Source organism: Ptiloglossa arizonensis, chromosome 6 (assembly GCF_051014685.1).
Source record: "Ptiloglossa arizonensis isolate GNS036 chromosome 6, iyPtiAriz1_principal, whole genome shotgun sequence".
In the NCBI taxonomy this organism is placed as follows: domain Eukaryota; kingdom Metazoa; phylum Arthropoda; class Insecta; order Hymenoptera; family Colletidae; genus Ptiloglossa; species Ptiloglossa arizonensis.
This window is the reverse complement of record NC_135053.1, coordinates 25695860-25714556: the sequence shown is the minus strand read 5'-3', so window position 1 is coordinate 25714556 and position 18697 is coordinate 25695860. Positions and strand designations below refer to the sequence as shown.

Below are 18697 nucleotides of genomic sequence, written 5' to 3'. Positions count from 1 at the left end.
TCAAAAGGAGAGATTGTTGTTCCGGATAAATCATCCTTTTCTTCCAGCTCGGTTGATTTAAGTGCCGTCGTGCGTTACAACCGCTGCTCCGGATTATTTTCGATGTAAATGGTGCGGTCGAAGGTGTAAACGTTCCGACTTATTTTTGGTTTACGATCTCGATGGACCGCGTACGAGCCGGGAACGAACAGCAACGCGTGCAACGCGTCGAAAGTCGGAAACACCGAAGAATCGACCAGAGTCGCGGCTGACTCATCCAGTTGCCGAGCAAAAAACGCTCCAACCACCGTACGTCGAATCGAGATGCAAAAATTCTCTTCGCAATTCGTTTCGCGCGCGCAAAACAGAGACGAGGGGGTGGGGGTGGGGGGGCAACACGATATTTTACAACTACGCAGTGATTGTGGAAAGAACTTTTAAATAAACGTCTTTGTATTAAAATTATTCTACCGTATACTTCCATCGTCGCGATTCGAAACGATACTTTTTTCCCGTCGGAGTCGATCGTTACCCCTTTGCGGACGATCAACGAATCTACGCACTCGGCAAAAAGAACCGATAGAGCCATTCGTTCGACGTAAACTCGTATACGCGTTCGGCCAGAACAACCGATGTCTCTTTCGTCGAAGAAAATCAGTAGAGCCGGACAAAGAATACTTAACGCGCACATCGTTTATCAACGAATCGCTGGTCGAAGAGACAAATCTGACAAAACTAGCCGCGCGGTTGACTAAATTGAACGATATTTACCAATGATTCTGCAAATTTTCCCATTCGCGTCGAAATGTACCAGTCGACCGGCAGTAACTTCGAAATTGACAAGACGGAGGTGTGCCGTACGTTCGAAAAATAAACGACGAAAAGATACACGATGCTAGCGCAAGGAACGTAACGTAGGCTCGCGCGTCGATGAATGTTTTCACGTATTATCGCGCGAAAGAAAAATTATTAATTAAATATTTATGGTTTTGTTATTATATGTGATTTAATATTAATAATTTAAATTTCTAATAAAAAATGTTAGCGAATGAGTAAAACGTACTTTATTAAATCTTTGGGTGCTGTGCGCATGAAAGTACACGTGTTCAAAATTTGGCACTTTCGAGTGCTATGGCCGATATAACGTGCAGCTGACAATTTCGAACGATTATCGCTACAACGGCTCGACTCTATGGAATGCTCGGCTTCGAACCGTTCCATCCGCAAAGGGTTACGGGACGACCCTGCGCGCGATCGTTATCGCGGAACGAGACTTTGAGGTGTTGCGCTCGCTGTTTCGTTCCGTTTACGTATTCGCGAACGTCGATTTTCGCGATTCGGTACCGTGTTTGAAAAATGTTTATACCGTTGAAGTAAGATACAACGAGGTAGAACGAGGTCGATGGAAAAGAACCGAACGTATCGTCTGTATCGTAAAATGATTGGAAAGACGGAATGTTTTTGTCGGGGGTATTTTCGAATACCGACATCTTCGCTCGTCGGGAATTTAACGAATACCGGTATCATCGCCACCGGGCGATGTCGGATATTTTCAAAATCGCTATACGAAACGATTGCAACGCGACGGTGTGTTAGATGAACTTTCTGTTGCGGCGTTGTCTACGATTCTTTGCGTTCGAAAGAATTTCGAACGCCTGTTGAATCTGCATGAATTTCTCTTGAGCTTTTCGCCTTTCCTCTTCGGTGCCCTTTATTTTATCGGGGTGATTGTCCCTCGAAAGAGCTCTCCAACGGATCGTTACGTCGGTTTGCGTAGCCATTTGGTTAAGTCCCAAAACCTGCAACAAAGTGCACTACTTTTAGCGCCGTTTACAATGCGAAGAAATACAACTAGAATCGTCAACCGTAGATCGGTAACATCCTTATCTTTATTATCTACGTATCGTGTATGGAAGTATAAATGTGTACGCGTGTGTGTAAGGATAAGCGTGCGCGAACCTACGGTGCGAGTCATTGGTCTTTAGTATGTAAGAACATTCGGAACAACGAACGCAAGTGGGTACGTTAAAACCACTAATAATTTAATCGTTCTCTTTTATTTTCATTATCTCGTTCTCGTTGTTCTTCAACCCTCGCTAATACTTATCGTAGAGGAAGAAATTTCGCAAGACGGACGGGCTTACTTTATAGGCGTTCATTTCATCTTCGAAATCGGTGAGATTCACCAATTGTGTCCACGTTGCCCATAATCCTTGATGCCTCGCGTGGTTCCACGTTGCCTGCAAGCTGATCTGAACAAAGTAAAATTTTATCAAATTTCGCTCGCGTTCGTGAGAGACTAATTTTTTCTTGGTCAAATTAACCTTAATATCAAACCATATAGGAGACCCCAAGAAATGATAAAGCGCTTCGGGAAATTTCATTTCTTCGTTCTCGCTGTTGATGATAACCGTGTTAAAGTATAGGCGACAGCCGATTAAAAATAAATACACCGTCACAGCCAGGCTAAGATAAAATGCCCGTCGGCAGGGGTTCTTCCTCTTTCTTGACGTCAGTTTCCATTGCTTACTGAACGTATCGAAACAGAAGCTGGAAACTAGCACCATAAGGAATAGCCACAGGTTATCGTCCCCGATGTAGAATTGAGTCGGATAAAACAAGTACGCCGACCAGAGGGCGACTCCTATAGAACCCTGTTCCCTACCGATATTTCCGACTGTCCAGACACCTAATTAAACGTGACCGTTAGTACTGTCGTGGAGAGGCCATATTCGATCGACACGAAACGAATATCGACGGAAATGTTTTCCCGATAAAAATTCAACCTTGACTTGTAAGCATGTCGTGAATAATCGTACAAGATAAGTTCGATGGAAGTAAAACCTACCTTGTGATTTCGAAATTGTCAAACGATATACGATTTCTTACCCAAAGCGACGACCAACGGCGTGAAGATCAATAGGTACCGAAAATTAATGCCGCAGACTTCGTCCTGTGGAATGGCACCACGGTACAATTCGGCCCACATATACGCGACTGCGTTTTGAGCAATGAATCGCACCGTCGAGATCGGCGGCTGAAACGTCGAATACAAGTTACATTATGTTCGCTCTTCTTCTTCGTGAGACCGGCCGCGAAACTCGTAATTGTGTTTCTTTGCTCGACGACAACGAGGGTAATACGCGTAATCTTTGTTCCCAGCAGTTTGAAACATCGTGCAATTCGCGCGGCAAGTTCGCACGTGTATTTCGTCGAAGTATGTACCTTGTGGTTGACACGAATTTTGTGTTTGAAATCATCGATGAAACGAGCGTCTTCGTTCGCGTCTGCCACATACGAGGGAATCCTGTAGATATCTCGGAGCCATCCGATACCACCGACTCCACCGAAAGTCGAGAAGTAGACGAACGCATGAGCGTCCCGTTCCAAATACAGGTGATGCGCTCCGACCAGGCCCCCGAACAACCACAACACGTAAGCCCAAAATGTAGATTTTTGCTTCTTGCCTTTTCTATCGTTCAATCCGTTTCTCGGATCCATTTTCGTTTCCATTTGACGTTTTAACCGCAAGTCGGATCACGCGTTTCTCATTTCGGGCGTCGAGTAGTCTGTCCACTTCGAGCACGTAGAAACAACAGTGTAGTAAATATCCTTGCACACGTAGCAAACCGTAAAAAACCTTTATCTCTGAGTCACGGTTCTATATTGATATTCGTCATTTGCATCGGTCACAAACTGTACACAATAATTGTCGTGACATTCCACGTTGTTTGTGTTACACGCGATAGCGAATACGTGTCGACAACATGTTCGACACAACCGTCTGTCTTTACCGGAATATAAGACTCACAGAATCACTTATGTCCTTGATTCGTGTCAGCGACAATTCAAGGACTACCGAACAGGGTTGCCAAGTAAAATCCCACGAGACGAATAGTGGGAGAAATTCGATGATGGGGGAGAAATAACGGGTGTCTTGTATCGTATCGTATCGTATTGTATTGTTCGGCACGTGTCTAGGGCCTAGAGTTGAACTAGTTTCAAGGATACGAGTGACACTCGACTCGCCTTTTTCAACATTCGAAATTCGGAATTTGGTTACAATGAGACGTTCAGTGTGAGACGCTTGTAAATTGGTGAAAATCATTGTTGTCGGCGATTTGGATAAAGAATCGAGTAAGGTAAATTTTGATTATTCGTGCATGAGTTTAAATTTTAAGAAAGGATTTTCTTTTAACAATAAGTATTTCTTTATTTATGAAGTTATTCGTTCTCTCAATGGCTCCTTTTTGAACCGTCTAGACATACATTACATTACGTATTACTTTATAAATAGGTAACAACATGGCCAAAGGACAATCGGATCCAAACGATATTATTGTTACCAGCACTATGGATATTAAAAATGAAGTTAACGACTCGGGTAAAATATATATTTAATGTTTGTATACAAGTTTAAAAGTTAAAGAAAGGAACATCTTCCAAGTAATTTGTATTTTATCGACAGATACCAAAGACAGTACGGGCCTATCGTCTGCAAAGAAGGTGAATAGAAAAAGATTCGTAGTATTCTGATCGAAGGATCTTTCTTTTTGGCTGTAGCTAGCTCGATGCAAGGGAACTGTTTTCGCAGCCAAACGTCTACTGTTCAAAAAGATATTAAAATCAAGCAAGAGACGCGTAAAGAAAACAAACTACACAATATAATACTACCAGACAACATGGACAAAAGCAATAATAACGATTACTATCTGTTTGTATTGTTTTTCTATTTGTGTGTAAATTTGTACGTATACTGTACGTAGATTTTTGTATATATTCTTGCGTATGCTTTGTGTATGTTTTTGTATATATTTATGCCTACGTTCTATATAAGCTTTTATAAATACTTTATCGACAAAGTTATTCGTTCTTTGAATATATAATCATTTTATGCACATCGTGTATATTTTTATTTTAACTTTACACAATTTTTATAAATGCTTTGATAATCAATATTTTACATTATAACAATAATATGAATAAATAATTTTTGAAATTTTATTCAAAATTTTCTATTGAAAACACCTGAGTATTCTAACCCTACACAATGCAACGATATAGAACTTACAGGACACCCGTTATTTCGTCCCCTACCTTTCGCTACAGTACGAGCCACAACACTAACTATACCTAGTTCTCTCACTATTCACCTCATGGGTTTTTTCCTGGCAACCCTGTTACCGAAGCTGGTTCCATCGCACTGGTTTGTACCATTTGTGGTTCAATGCTCTGTCACGTGTAACGGTACCTTTACAGGACCGTAGCAACGTAACACCATTGCTCGTGGGTCATCCAAAGCATCGCGTCTATCGCAAAAGGACAAAAATCAACGCGATCCGTCTGGCTTTTTTGACTGACTTTGAATCAAATAAACTTCCCTTTGATTCGTCGCTTACTCTACCTCCACATTTTTTCATTACATTTTCTATAAAGGAATACATCAAATTCTAATTGAAAAATAAACGCATTTATTATTTATAGAGGACATTTATGGAATAACATTTGTTTGGTAAATTGTACAAGGAAAAGTGCGATATCGTTTGTTATTATTGTATACGCATGTAATAACTGTTTACAATATTTTACGATACTCCGACGCGAAGTTTTTGTTTATATAAAAACTTCTTTGTATATACGATTGCAAAATCTGACGTAACAATAAGATAATTATACGCATAGGTCGATACATTCGATCGAACTTGATCTACAAGCAGTGTAACCACTACTAGTATTCTACGTAATACGTTGACTAACAAATCTAGTACTTTTGTCCTTTCGAATAATAAAAATAATAGTAATAATAACCGTATGAGAATTTTAACGCTATTTTTATTTTCCACATATATCATATTTGGTGATATAAATTTGACTTTGTAAGATGTAAAAGTTGCCATCGATGTTTGGTTGGGGAAGTTTGAATAATAAAATAAAAAGACAATCGGAAAAGACGGTCCTGTTTCTTAGCCTAGACAGAATACTCTCGCTGCTCGCTAACTTTCAATTCAAAGTGTTGTTATTAATTTGATTAAGATAAACTTATTCAGTTCTTCGTTATAAATATTATTTAGATTTTCCTTTTGGACACGAGCGAATCGCAAGAATAACTTTCTTAATTTCGATTCATCGTTTAATGAAGGATGTAAGCGAGCCATTAAAAGTATAAATTTTATCGACCTCGATAATTCATAAGCTACTTTTGATAATTTGGACGAAAGAAGAAGTAGTGCAAGTTACGATTCAAATTCAGATTTAAATTTTATAGTTCGTACGAACTTATAAAAAGCTGAAAAAATCATATAAACAAAAATTCAAAGAAGTACGGTTGAAAGATCCCATTTTTAAATCTTGGATCAACTTGGATAAAGCTGCTTTATTGTAAATTTTGTAATATAAGCATTAATAGTGACAAAACTTTAACGATTCATCGTGCAAACATTTCGAAACACAAGCGAAATGCAAATTTAATTTCAAGTACCAAGTGAAAAACGAATAAAAGAGGCAGGAGTGGGAACCCTTTGTAGATATATAAATAACACGAGAAATAGCTGAAAAATTACATGTTACATTATTTTAAACACTAAAGTGTAACTAAAATTAAGTGGTAAGTAATTAGTCGAACGCGTTACAGTCATAATTAAATTAGAATTAGGATTTCTATTGCATCTACGAGTGACTACGGTGAGATAAATTTTGAATTCTTTTGTTTTTATGTTTACCGTGTTAATTTAATAAGATAATAAAGTAATAGTATCGTAAAATCCCCTAAATAAAACAAAACATAAACATTTGGTACATTTTTCTCAAATTTAATACCTTTTCCTGCATAAATTGATTAAAAATATTTTTGCCAAGCGGTCACTCTGCTTACAAGCGCGGTTGTAAAACAGGTTCCATCTTTGAAAACAAACGCACGACGTCAAAGAAAAAGTCCCTAGGAAGAATAACTCCCTACAATGTCAACGAACACGCGTACCGTAATAACCTTTAACCTTGACGACCATACGATATACATAAAGCTACTTTTATTGCATTCTCTGTCATCGGATTCAAGTTGCATCTATGTACGTACTAAACGAACTGGTACGTTCGATAAATTGTATTCAATCTGAATTTCTTTCCTCGAAATTTCACTTGCGATCAAAATTTCATCGAATCCCTCGTTTCGCGCAAGGTCGAATATAAAAGAAAACAATATTCCCGGGCGCTACACTCTTCGTAACTTTGATGAAAATATGGGGACAATCTCGATCGAAACCTTCTTTCGAGGGTAACATGGCGGCGTGCACGTGTCGTCTGCAATTCTCCGCTGGAATCGATCGTTGGATGTCCAACGACCATCGCTTTACGAGCCTCGAACGATTCACGATATCGACGAAGGAAGCACGGGTATTCCTCCTCGTGGAAAATGTGTGGTGATGGAAGGGTGTTGCTCGACGAAACGAAGCCATAAAGAGTGGCGACGAACAGCGAAAAAGGAACGTCGCAGACGTCTGCGTCGCAAGGCGGCCGCCGAGCGGGAAGCGGATGCGGAACGACTGACGGCAGCACTCGAGAAAAGCGCGGACTATTTGAAGTGGCTCGAGGAACGCGAACTCACCGAGAGAGAAAACGACCGGAGAGAGAAAGAGGAACACGAACAACGCGAAAGATTATGGTTGGAAGAGGAGGTAAGATTTCATTCTACCGTTTGAAAGTTCGTACGAAAGATACCGTTACCGAGTACACGCTACTATTATTACGTTTACCGTTTCCTTTGAATTTTATTACAAGGTTGCTCACGCTGCCGATCAAAGTCGTATCGAAAACGATTTTCGACGAACTTTGTCCACGAGATAGACAAGATTTATAGGGAATATTTGATCGAATCGTTGGAACGAATAGAAACTCTGCTCGATCGGGACGTTACGATGTACGGAATACGGAGTATTTTCTACAACCGTTAAATTCATCGATGTTATCGGAACAGTATCTAGGCGAAAGAATCTACTGGTGCGATACACGTGATACGCGAGTATCGTATATGCTAGAGCCTGCCGGAAACGAATAAGAAAAATTTTGTCCATTTCGCTCGAGTATCGGCACGAGTTTTACGTAATTGCACGCTGAATAGTTTCGAGTCGTAATAATTCATGAAAGTCGACGACCGATAGGGCCGAATCGGGCTCGCGCGCTATTTCGCGTATTTACATGTGGGTCACGCGCGACCCTTGAAAGTCAAAGCCCGTTGAATCGAATTACTCGTGTCTCGAAAACAAAGTTTCGGATCGGAAAATGGGAAAATACGAAGAAATTTTTCGTTTCGATTCGTCCCGTCTTTTTGAGATACCCTGTATACCGTTTGCCTCGTTTCTTATCGAAACTATTTTGTTTTCACAGTCGATAGTACGCGCGTTCGATCGGTTGTGCAATGTCAATCGGAACTTTGTCGTGACCATGAAAATAGTACGAACATGTGGTTACCGAGACCTGTGAATTATTATTCGATACCTGTAAGCTCGTGGATCAAGCCGATCGTGACACCGAAAGCTTCGTGCAACCGTTTACACGTTTCGATTCGGTCTGTTTAGGTAAGAGCGCAAAAAGAATGGCAAATCCTACAAGAACGAAAGCAGAAAGCCCGACAACAGCAGTTGGAGCAGGAAACGAAAATCCGGCAGGAGTTCGAGGCGAAACAGGAAGCGATTCGCAAGAAACAGGAGGAGGAGAAACGTAAAAGAGAGGAGGACATTAGAAAGCGGGAACAGCTGTTGAAAGAGATTGATGATTACATCGATAATGGGATCAAGACTCCGGAAGTTCTGCGCGAAGTTATCGACAGTCAACCTGGAAAAGAACTTTGTCCTTTCTTCGGGAAAACGGGTGCTTGCAGGTAAACGAAATCGTAATCAACGGAATCGTCCGAGCGTGCGAGCGATCTACGATTTGAAAAATTGATATTATTCCAGATACGGCGACACTTGTTCGAGGAATCATCGAAGAGTGTGTTTGAGCAAGGTGATATTGGTACCCGGCTTTTACACTCATTTCTCCTTGGAAAAGAATTCCGCGGAGTACGACACGGACGTGGCTCTCGAGTTCGAGAGTTCGGAAACGCGACAACATTTTCGCGAATTCTACAAGGACGTGGTCCCGGAACTCGAGTCCTTCGGGAGAATAAAGACCCTCAAGTATTGTTGCAATACCGAGGTTCATTTACGTGGTAATCTGTACGTCGAGTACTATACCGAAAGAGAGGCAGCAAGGGCAATGAGAAAGTTGAAAGGTCGCTGGTACGCCGGTCGGCAGCTTAATTGCGAATTTGCGAATCTGAAATCTTGGAGGAGCGCTGTCTGCGGGATGACGAAATGTCCGAAAGGAAGAGCGTGCAATTTTCTGCACACGTTTAAAAATCCCCACGACGAGTACGATATCAAAAGTCCGCCCAGGTGGGCGAAACAATCGACCTCGTCCTCTCAGGAAGCCACGAGCAGGAGAACCGAATACAGGTACGCGTTTACTTTTTAATAAATCGAAGCTGTGGGTGGATCGATGATCGTTCGTTCTCGATTTTCAGAAGCAAATCGAAATGGGAGGATGGCAGCGATCCCGAGGACGGGAAGAACTGGAGATGGTCCGAGTCTCCCGAACCCGAACCGCAGCAACGTACCACGAGGAACATCGAAAAACGTCATCGTCGTTCGGACGAGGCGGAGCATCGGCAAATATTTACGCGCGACAAACGACACGATCAATCTGCCAAAGATAAATTCGCCGATAACGCGGAGATCCCGATTAAACGTCAGCGATCGAGCATCAAAAAACATTTCGAGGACGAGAACAAAGACAACGAGTTTTCGAACGGGCCCGAGTCCTCCAGAAGACGTTCCAAGAAATACCGGAGAAGAAGAACGGAAGACGACGACTGCGACGAATCGAGATCACCGAGGCACTCCCGTAGACGATCCTCGAAAACCGACGACAGAAGTTACCGTTCGAAGACTCGTAGTCGCTCGAATAAGTATCCATGGAGAGAGAAAGAGAATCGCGAGAAAGTTAGGCACAAATTAAGGAATCATCGGAAATCTTCCGAAGACACCTCGAAGAGAAAATCGAAGAAGAACTCCGAAACGTTCAACGCCGATGAAACCCACGGGCCGAAAGACGCGCCCCGTTCAAAATCCAAGTGGGACAAAGAAAATTCCGAACAGATTAGTTCCGATAGCGCGGACTCTTCCGACACGGATTCCTCTAGCGCCACCGAAGAGAAGAAGGTGGAAACGTCGAAGAAAACTTGTACGGAGTGTTCCGAGCACGAATGGACGACCACGGATTCCGAGAACGAAGAAAAAATCAAAGAGAAACATTGAAGTAAACGTTTGTTCCAATACTTTGCAATTGGGAGTTTATCAAAAATCGACGCGCTCGCGCGACAACCGATGTAATTAGTGTAATTAGGTAAAGGAGTAATCTTTCATACCCAAGTGCATTTATCAATAAAATCATTTTTCTACTTACGCTTTACAAACTATCACTGTGCAATTATCGAGCTTTCGATCTTCTCTTTTAATTGCGTTGCTTTTTTCGTCGAAACGAGTGTCGCGATTAGGTCGTTTCGATGCTTGTAAACGATACATATTATCTTTCAAGCACTACCATTTGTATCCGCAATTTCTTGCTCCGCGTTATCAGATAAGTTCTTTCAATTTCGATGGAAGTAGAATACTATTTAACGCTACGCCGTGGTGTTTTTGATCAGTCGTCGAGGAAATTTCACTAATCGTTGTACGCTGAATCGATCCGGACGTTGGTCGAATTTGAAAATAGATAAACATTTTCCGTCGCTTCGAGGATTCGACATGTTCCTTTTAAGTATTTTATCGGTGTTATGCCTTATCTTCCGTCTCGGAGATGGCGTTGGGCTTCACGGATTTCATTTTCGTGGTTTGGAAGAACCACGTTCTTCGAACAAGTACAGTTCCCTGAGTGTAAAAGAAGCTTGGATTCAGCAGCCTCTCGACCATTACAATCCTCGCGATAATCGTACCTGGTCAATGGTATGCGCTAAATAAAGATGCTTCGGCGAAAAGTGGAGCCGTATTTATGCGTCTTTTTATTTTATTCGAACAGCGCTACTACAAAAACGATCAGTTTTATAAAGATGGCGGACCGATTTTAATTATGATCGGAGGGGAATGGGAAATATCCACAGGCTTCCTCGAGACTGGTCTGATGTACGAAATTGCCTCGGCTCACAGCGCGATGATGTATTATACCGAGCATCGTTACTACGGCAAAAGTATACCGACCGAGTAAGAAGTTCGTTCCGATTCCATCGTCCCTCGTTGAAACGTTTCGATGTTATCGATTTCCGTCGTTCGAATCTCGTATCGTTGAATCGTTCTTTCAGCGACCTTACTTCGATAAATTTACGGTACTTGAGCGTCGATCAAAGTTTGGCAGATTTAGCGAGCTTCATCGAAACTATGAAGAAAGAAAAAGAACTCGAGGAGAGTAAGGTGATCGTGTTTGGAGGATCCTACGCCGGAAGCGTGGCTGCCTGGGCTAGACTCAAGTACCCGCATCTCGTTCAGGTATATCAATGTTTTCTCTCGTTTCTCTCTCGCGATGTTTCTTTTCCGGTGAAAAGAGCGATGACTTTTTCCACAGGGTGCGTTGGCTAGTAGCGCTCCAGTTTTTGCGAAGGCAGACTTTCATGGTGAGCGCAACAACCTCCGCACAATTGAAACTTTCATCGTATGTTTAAAAAACCGGTTCTCTTTGTAGAGTATTACGAAATCGTGACCGAGGCGCTTCGCAGACATAGCCAGCAATGCGTGGACAACATTAAAACCGCATTCGACGAGGTCGTGGAATTGTTGGCAGCCAAATGCGGCCCGGAGAAATTGAAATCTTACTTCAAGTAATGCTCGTTTATTCGTTTCCCCGTAATACGATCGCGCAATCTCGCCGGTGTTCATTAACCAGAAAAATTACAGCTTGTGCAACGTAACGGATATAAACTCTACCAACGACCTTGCATCCTTTATGAACATTTTGACAGAGGTATGCTTTCTTCGAAAGTAGAATAACATCGTACTCTTGTCTCTCGTTGCGAAACGTGGCGCGCACGGACGAGTTACAGATTTTATCGATCGCGTAATTTTGCAATTGTCGATTATTTTTTCACGATAGGTGTTCGCCGGTATCGTTCAATACGATAGCGTGCAAAAGGACGGACGAACGAAAATTGCTTCCTGCTGCGAGACCATGACCGCGTCTTATTTGGGTAGTCCTCTTCAAAGATTGGCGCGTCTCGTCTCGAAGGACAAGTGTTTGGTGAATAATTACGACGAAACGGTCAAAATGTACAAAAACAGCAATTGGCGTTCGCAGTCCGATATCAGTACGTCGTAGTTAGATTTTGATCGTATTAAAAAACGAACCGGTTCCTCGCCGCTTTCTACGATTACGGTGATTTCAGTGAGACGATGGTACTATCAGACGTGTACCGAATACGGTTATTATCAAACCACGAATTCGAAGAAATCAATTTTCGGGTCCATGGTCCCATTGAGTTATTTCACGGATTTCTGTATCGACTTGTACGGAGATTAGTACGTATCGTAGAATTCACCGTACGCGGGATACGTATTGGGTTCGTTTCGTAGCACGTTTTTCCTTTGCAGCTACGATAACAATTTCTTGAACACGAGAGTCGAAAGAACAAACACAATGTACGGAGGTTTGCGACCGGATTTGCGCAACGTAATCTTCACCAACGGAGACACCGATCCGTGGCACGCTCTTTCGATTCTTAGTGCTTTGAACGAGTTCTCACCCAGTATACTCATCAAAGGTAATGACAAATCGAAGCAAACAGCTTAACATTTATTTCTTAATAATTCTCTTCGAACTTGTATTTCTCCTCCAAAAAAGATATCCATTTTTGCGGTTTAAGAATTCCAAGATATTGCAAGAAGCTAACAGTTTCGTAATAAAATATCGATAGACAAAGTAAACTTGTCAAAGATAAAATCGAGAAAGTATCTATTCCTTCGCGCGAGAACTTTTACTTTTATTTCTTACAAATTTTGTTCGAACTGGAATAAAACTGGTTTCGTTTCGATCGTTTCAACGGAACCTACTGAAAGTATTTAATCGAGGAACGTACGTAATTTCTAGGATCATCCCATTGTCGCGATCTGTACAGCGACAAAGACACGGATATTCAAGATCTCGTTCTAGCCAGAGCTGAGGTGCGCAAGGTTATCGGCAACTGGATCGCTTCTTGAACTCGGAGTTCCGTCCGTTTCGAAGAAAAAAAGAGAGATGAGAAATGGATGTAGAAAAATATGTTTTTATTTCCATCGACAGAGTATTGTATTATTTACACATTAATCGAGTGCCAAAATGGAATTTCGTGCAACTTATAACTATTAAACGTGTCTCTGGCTTTTAAAATTTAATTCAAATTCCTCCGAATTTGCGCGACTGTTGAATATTCGTAGTTCAATCGCGTCGCAAGTTTCGAGAGTGAAGCATATCGTATAGTATGCGCATACGCGTTTCGCAATCTTTGAAAATTGCCCCGCTAAGGTTCACGATTAAATATTAATAATTCGTCGGGTACAAGCAATTGGCGTCGACCGAGATCAAAGTTTCATTGTTTTATCGTTGTTCGTTTCAGTTTTTCCATACCGATTACCAAGTACAACTCGCTGCGAGTAGAATTATCGTCGACGGGGTTGTCCCGTCGTACAAAGTGGATACGGTTTGCGCAGTCGTGGTTAATATATCTCTCGGGCGATCGATTTATTTCGATCAATCCACTTCGAGTTTTCGAAACGAACCACTGATTCCGTACATTGTGGAGTCACTGGAACCGATATCGGAGCATCCGAAGCCGTGTTTCAACGCGGACACCGCGCCTTCTCGAGCTTTTTCGGAGTACGATTCCAGGGACACCCTCATCTTGTCGTGGCTCAGCAACCTTGGCCTCATGTCCAACAACTCTTTTCTCCAAAGTGCTACGAAAAGAAAAAATTCGCGTCGCGTGACATTTCAATTTTCACGCGTGCTTCGATTCGCTCGATAACCGAGCCACGAGTACGAGAAACGGACTCGATTTGCACCGCTTTCTTTTTTCACGATAACGTTATCGGAAGCACGCGCCTAGGAGAAATCGAACCTCGCGCCGATCTACGAAATACCAAGCCGGGAGAAGATACCCGCGTGACTTACCGATCATTTCCTTCATAGGCATCGTGCCGCCGTATTCCTTGGGCAGCATGCTAGTGTCCATTTTCTGATTGACAGCGTCGTTGAGACTGGTGTAAATCTTCACGCGTTTCTTGATCTTTTCGGAGATCAACGACATGCCGAAATCGAGAGCAAATTTCACGGAAGGATGCGTATTGATCGCGTGAACTTCCTTGTGTCGCATCGGTATAGTTCGCTGGAAAATCCCAGTTTCGGTCGTTTAAAACGTGTCGAATCAATTGCGTGCTTTTTTTTTCTCCAATTTTTTTCACGCGACGTTTAACGTCGTCTTTAAGGTGTTACGCCGCTTTGACGGGCGATCGAAATAAGGTAGTTTTTAGAAATTATTTTCAAAGTTGCTATAATTGCAATAGTATCGAATTACCTCGCGCGTTACCTGAAATAGAATTAAGTTCCAAAGACTACCTTGCAAATGGTGCAATTCTTCAAACGTTTTCGAAGCACTCCGCGAGGTGTTTACATATTTAAATATAACTATACGTGAAAAAGTTCAAGTTGACGATCGTTATTCGAACGTCGGGCAACAATCGCGGACCGTGGAACCGAGTCTAGAAAAACTGGTTACAGCATCCTGTCGTTTCGGAGGCGTTACGAAACACCGTCATTGGCGTTGCACCATTGCCCTTGAACCGAAAGCGTTTTGTAACCGTAAACCGAAAACGAAGGCTGTGCTCGTACCTCGCCGTTTTTCACGATGCGGACGGCTTCCTTCGGAGTGAAAAGCGTCAGGTGTGGAAAACTGACGCCAGCCCCGTCGGCGAAATGAACGAAACCCCGTACTTGACTTTCCTCGTCTTCCATCAACGTCTCGTACGTGATCGCGTGAATTCGACACATGTCGGCGTTCGTGTACTTGTGGGGATCGAAAACACCTGAAAACACGTTTCCACGCGTGAACATTTCCGAACGGAGTAGCATTCTCGGGAAAGTGAATCGATCGTAACGTTAAGCAGAGTTTCGTCGAGTTACGATTCTTATTCTTATTCTAGGTAAAGTTGATCGATCGTAACGTTGAGTAGAGTTTCGTCGATTGACGACCGGTGTCGTTCGAGCCGAAAACGTCGCGCGAAGACATTTGGAGCGGAGAAAGAGAAACTTGGAAATACCATCGGTAGACGCGTGTTTACAGAATTCGTCCAACTCGAAAGTAGGTTCGGAGTAATAGGTTGCTCGATCAGTTTTGTCGTTCGATGAGAAACGGAGCTATTGGATCGGTCGTTTTATTTTTCCAAAGATGGTGCTACCGTTTGAAGAACGTGTGTAAAGTTTCGCGTATATTTGTCTACACGTTCGTTTAATTACGGTTGCTCGAAGTTAAAGTGTCGTAGTATTTTTTTGCAATGAAAAAAACGACAAAACTTATCGAGCAAGGTAGCAGATTACCTGGTCTGGCGATTACAACACGGCGGCCTTTCGTATCGCGTCCGGGTACGGCGAACAGATATCTGAAGCGATACAACCGAAATTGAGTTACAACGATAGCGATACACGCGTATCGCTTCTCTTCCAATCTTACCCCAGAGACAACAATTCGTCCATCGTTTGTTCCATGGCGTCCAAGTGATTGAAGGCCGGATGGTAAACTTGCCGTAGAAGCAAATACCTCTCGATGGCCTCTTCCGCCATTGGCACGTTAAACTTTTTGCATCTCAAGAATCTCAGTAAAAATTGCGCATCTAACCAACGGGGAATACATCGATCAGAGAAACGATACTTTCGACGCGCGTGTCCAACGTTCCGAGTAACGAGAAATACATACTAGGCGCGTTGTTTTTAAAAATAAACGTAAATTCTCTCACCGAGTCGACAGTTTTGTATACGCGAATTCATTTTGATCCAATTACGTATCTGTTCGAGGGCCTGGTCCCTGGTATTTTTGTCTTCCCGGAGTTCCTCCTTGGCAATAATCTGCGTTTCCTTCGAGAGGGGACACTCGTAGTTGTCCTCCTCGGTTACCCACTCGATCGCCCCCATTCTAGTTGATTCAATCCTGTCTCGAATACAAACGGCAGGCAACTTCGATCGGTCGGGATTCTAGAAAAGTATTTATTCGAGTCCGATTATCGACGAGACGAAGAGGTCGTTCCGAAACGATAATCGTTGCTCGCGTTCTCGGAGCGTAACGAGGTGAAACGCGTTCCCTTGTTTCCTCGGTTCGCAGCTGCCCTCGCAGCTCGACGAGCCACTGACACGGTTCCCGGGATCGTTCAAAGTCACGCCGTGAACGAAACCGAACACCGAGACGAGAGCACGGATACGATCTGATGACGCTTACACTTTCTTTCTCTCGTCGAATCGTCAACGGTGGTTGCATCGTTTCGTAATTCCCGCTGGCAAGTATTATTGAACCGGCGCGTTGGTAATTTCGTGACATAACAATTTCGTCGGTTTATGATATAATGTTCGACCGGGTCCGAACGCCGAGGACCATTACGTGTTCCGCGATACCGACATATGCCGTAAGTGAGTGACTCGTTTCGCAACAACTTTCTCCGATTGCGCAATCGGCTAGGTCGTGCACCCATCTTTGTTCTCCGATTTTGTACGGCCGACTAACACGGTTCGATAATATTTCACACTGCCCCGGCGTTGAATAACGCTTCCGTCCGATCGAAACGAAACGTTAAAATTCGAGGTTTAAAAAAAAAAAAACACGATCGTCGAGATAAGAGTACTTTTACTTTCGCATCGAATTCGCCGCGTACCGAGCATCGAAATCGAAGGACGGCGAAAAAACGGGCGCGAAATGCTTCGAACCGGTGTCAAGTCCGACACAAATGAAACCTTGGGGCGCGAGGTCGTCATCGATGACGGCTCGACGACTCTCCGCATTGCATATGTATACAAGCTCGTTTAAGGACGCTTGATGGCTGCGACGAGTCTCTCCGACGAGACGCAAAGCCTACGAGAGTCTCTTCTTTTATAGCAATCGCGGTACTCGTCGCTACGATGTCTCCGATTTTACGGGTAACACGTTTCCCGCGTGTAACGTCAATGAACGTAGCATGTACTAATCGGGTTACCGTGCAATCAGGGAAGTAAACCGCCGCAACTATCTTCCGCGTAGAAAGCGCCACTTATTCGCGTTATTACTTTTGCAGTTCTTTCTTCGATACCAATTGCCGTTCACCCCGTAGCCAGCAATGTTTCCTTTTTTTTTTCGTTGGGAAGTTCGCGTCGTCGAATCGTGCCAGTTTTCGTCGAATTTTCTTCTTAAACTCGCGCCGAACGTTTTCTCTCGAACAGAGACGAACGTGGAAGTCTTTCCGGAAAGACGACGAGCAAACTTCCATGAGAAATACCGTTGCGAGATAAATAAACTCGTTGGAATTGCGTAAACGGAAGAAAAACGGTAACGACCGTTGCTCGAGAAACGTTGTTACGTTTCCTTTGCGTTACGTTATCACGCGTTATTACGCATCGAACGAACAAAGTTCCGTGTAACTTGTTAATTCGATCACGCAACGCAATCGATCGTTGTCGCTTCTTCTGGCCCTGTTTCCCGCGACTTTGAATCGCAACGATCACGAATAAGTTTACAGAACAATCGTACGTTCGACATTTCCAAGGATAACGTAGGCACGTTTAACGGAGGTTCCGTACCCTTGGCATTTAACATTTTCGACCTTCGAAGACAAGGTCGTTACACACTACTGGTACTTGAAATTCCCACCGCGTCGATTCTATTGAATTTCAGCGAGCATCGCGATCGAAGTAACGCAATTAGAATTTACCACGATCTTAAGGCCGAATCACGTTTTTCCGTTGATATTTAATACGATACGCGAGGTTGTTCGGGCGGTGGAAAACGTCGTTGAAAAATCAATCGGACGAACAACGTCAAAATCGAGATAACTCGGCACATTATTTTCGCATACGGGATCGAAGTGAACGAAGGAATCGCAAAAGCGCGAGAAAAAAGTGATACGTTCGCTCGCAAATGAAGTACCTGCGTTAAGAATTTCGGTTAGGATTTCAAATTCGACCCGAGCATCGTGATCGTTTTACGTTCGTTATATCGACGAAGAACTCGAAGCAAGTTTACGGCAGGTGTTAAAACTAAAAAAATTAACATACCCGGATCGTAGTCGCGCAGGTGAACACTTGGAGGAGACTGTCTCCTCTTGACTGTCGATCGCTCTTTTATAATTTCCAGTCGCACCTTTCTTCTAGCTCCACCTCCGGTGTTCTTGCGGTTGTGTTCTACTGTAATCGTGGAACCCTTCGAGGGACGACTCACGCGTTACTAAACCTTCGTTAAATAGATTCGGTTGCCACGGCAAGTCGTAGATTAAAATGTCCGGATGGCGCGTGTGAATTGTTTCGTGATTATGCGCCGAGGCGAAACACCGAAATGCCTCGGTTTACCTAATTGCTGGTCTTTTATAGATACGTTGGCAGGTATCATCGTTCACCTAAACGAAGCGAGACAGTGGTTAGTGTCGCAACGACTACT

The 18697-nt window shown here is 43.1% G+C and overlaps 7 protein-coding genes and 1 long non-coding RNA gene across 8 annotated transcripts in view; 3 read left to right on the top strand and 5 right to left on the bottom strand.

Moving 5' to 3' along the window:
• The first annotated feature begins 363 nt into the window (after positions 1-363).
• On the top strand, positions 364-4877 carry LOC143148489 (uncharacterized). The gene is made up of 3 exons (XR_012992490.1): positions 364-4121; positions 4277-4363; positions 4448-4877. It is a non-coding gene; the product is annotated as an uncharacterized LOC143148489 (long non-coding RNA).
• Wus (TM2 and DnaJ domain-containing protein wurst) lies at positions 1029-3624 on the bottom strand. Its single transcript, XM_076314868.1, has 5 exons — positions 3205-3624; positions 2869-3016; positions 2304-2668; positions 2124-2231; positions 1029-1778 (listed from the first exon to the last, which is right to left on the bottom strand). The coding sequence occupies exons 1-5, from the start codon at positions 3490-3492 to the stop codon at positions 1572-1574; spliced, it is 1116 nt and encodes a 371-aa protein (XP_076170983.1). The 5' UTR covers positions 3493-3624; the 3' UTR covers positions 1029-1571.
• On the bottom strand, positions 3489-4781 carry LOC143148486 (uncharacterized). The gene is made up of 2 exons (XM_076314875.1): positions 3791-4781; positions 3489-3675 (listed from the first exon to the last, which is right to left on the bottom strand). Exons 1-2 carry the CDS (start codon positions 4085-4087, stop codon positions 3622-3624), a joined length of 351 nt encoding a protein of 116 aa, XP_076170990.1. The 5' UTR covers positions 4088-4781; the 3' UTR covers positions 3489-3621.
• LOC143148487 (uncharacterized) lies at positions 3704-7641 on the bottom strand. Its single transcript, XM_076314877.1, has 2 exons — positions 5113-7641; positions 3704-3834 (listed from the first exon to the last, which is right to left on the bottom strand). The coding sequence occupies exon 1, from the start codon at positions 5874-5876 to the stop codon at positions 5565-5567; it is 312 nt and encodes a 103-aa protein (XP_076170992.1). The 5' UTR covers positions 5877-7641; the 3' UTR covers positions 3704-3834; positions 5113-5564.
• On the top strand, positions 6875-10481 carry LOC143148474 (uncharacterized). The gene is made up of 4 exons (XM_076314846.1): positions 6875-7649; positions 8550-8851; positions 8928-9467; positions 9536-10481. The coding sequence occupies exons 1-4, from the start codon at positions 7398-7400 to the stop codon at positions 10326-10328; spliced, it is 1887 nt and encodes a 628-aa protein (XP_076170961.1). The 5' UTR covers positions 6875-7397; the 3' UTR covers positions 10329-10481.
• Positions 10482-10652: 171 nt separating this feature from the next.
• Positions 10653-13415, top strand: LOC143148478 (putative serine protease K12H4.7). The gene is made up of 10 exons (XM_076314860.1): positions 10653-11015; positions 11089-11270; positions 11369-11552; positions 11629-11677; positions 11746-11881; positions 11958-12024; positions 12154-12364; positions 12443-12575; positions 12648-12817; positions 13144-13415. Exons 1-10 carry the CDS (start codon positions 10818-10820, stop codon positions 13251-13253), a joined length of 1440 nt encoding a protein of 479 aa, XP_076170975.1. The 5' UTR covers positions 10653-10817; the 3' UTR covers positions 13254-13415.
• Positions 13299-18569, bottom strand: LOC143148481 (alpha-tocopherol transfer protein-like). The gene is made up of 7 exons (XM_076314869.1): positions 18319-18569; positions 16041-16275; positions 15758-15917; positions 15625-15686; positions 14920-15113; positions 14203-14416; positions 13299-13988 (listed from the first exon to the last, which is right to left on the bottom strand). The coding sequence occupies exons 2-7, from the start codon at positions 16213-16215 to the stop codon at positions 13783-13785; spliced, it is 1011 nt and encodes a 336-aa protein (XP_076170984.1). The 5' UTR covers positions 16216-16275; positions 18319-18569; the 3' UTR covers positions 13299-13782.
• LOC143148479 (uncharacterized) overlaps positions 18538-18697 on the bottom strand; it is a 91334-nt gene continuing 91174 nt past the window's right edge. Inside the window, exon 3 of the transcript XR_012992487.1 lies at positions 18538-18656. The gene's annotated coding sequence lies outside the window, so the exon portion shown is untranslated. The remainder of the gene's footprint in view (positions 18657-18697) is intronic.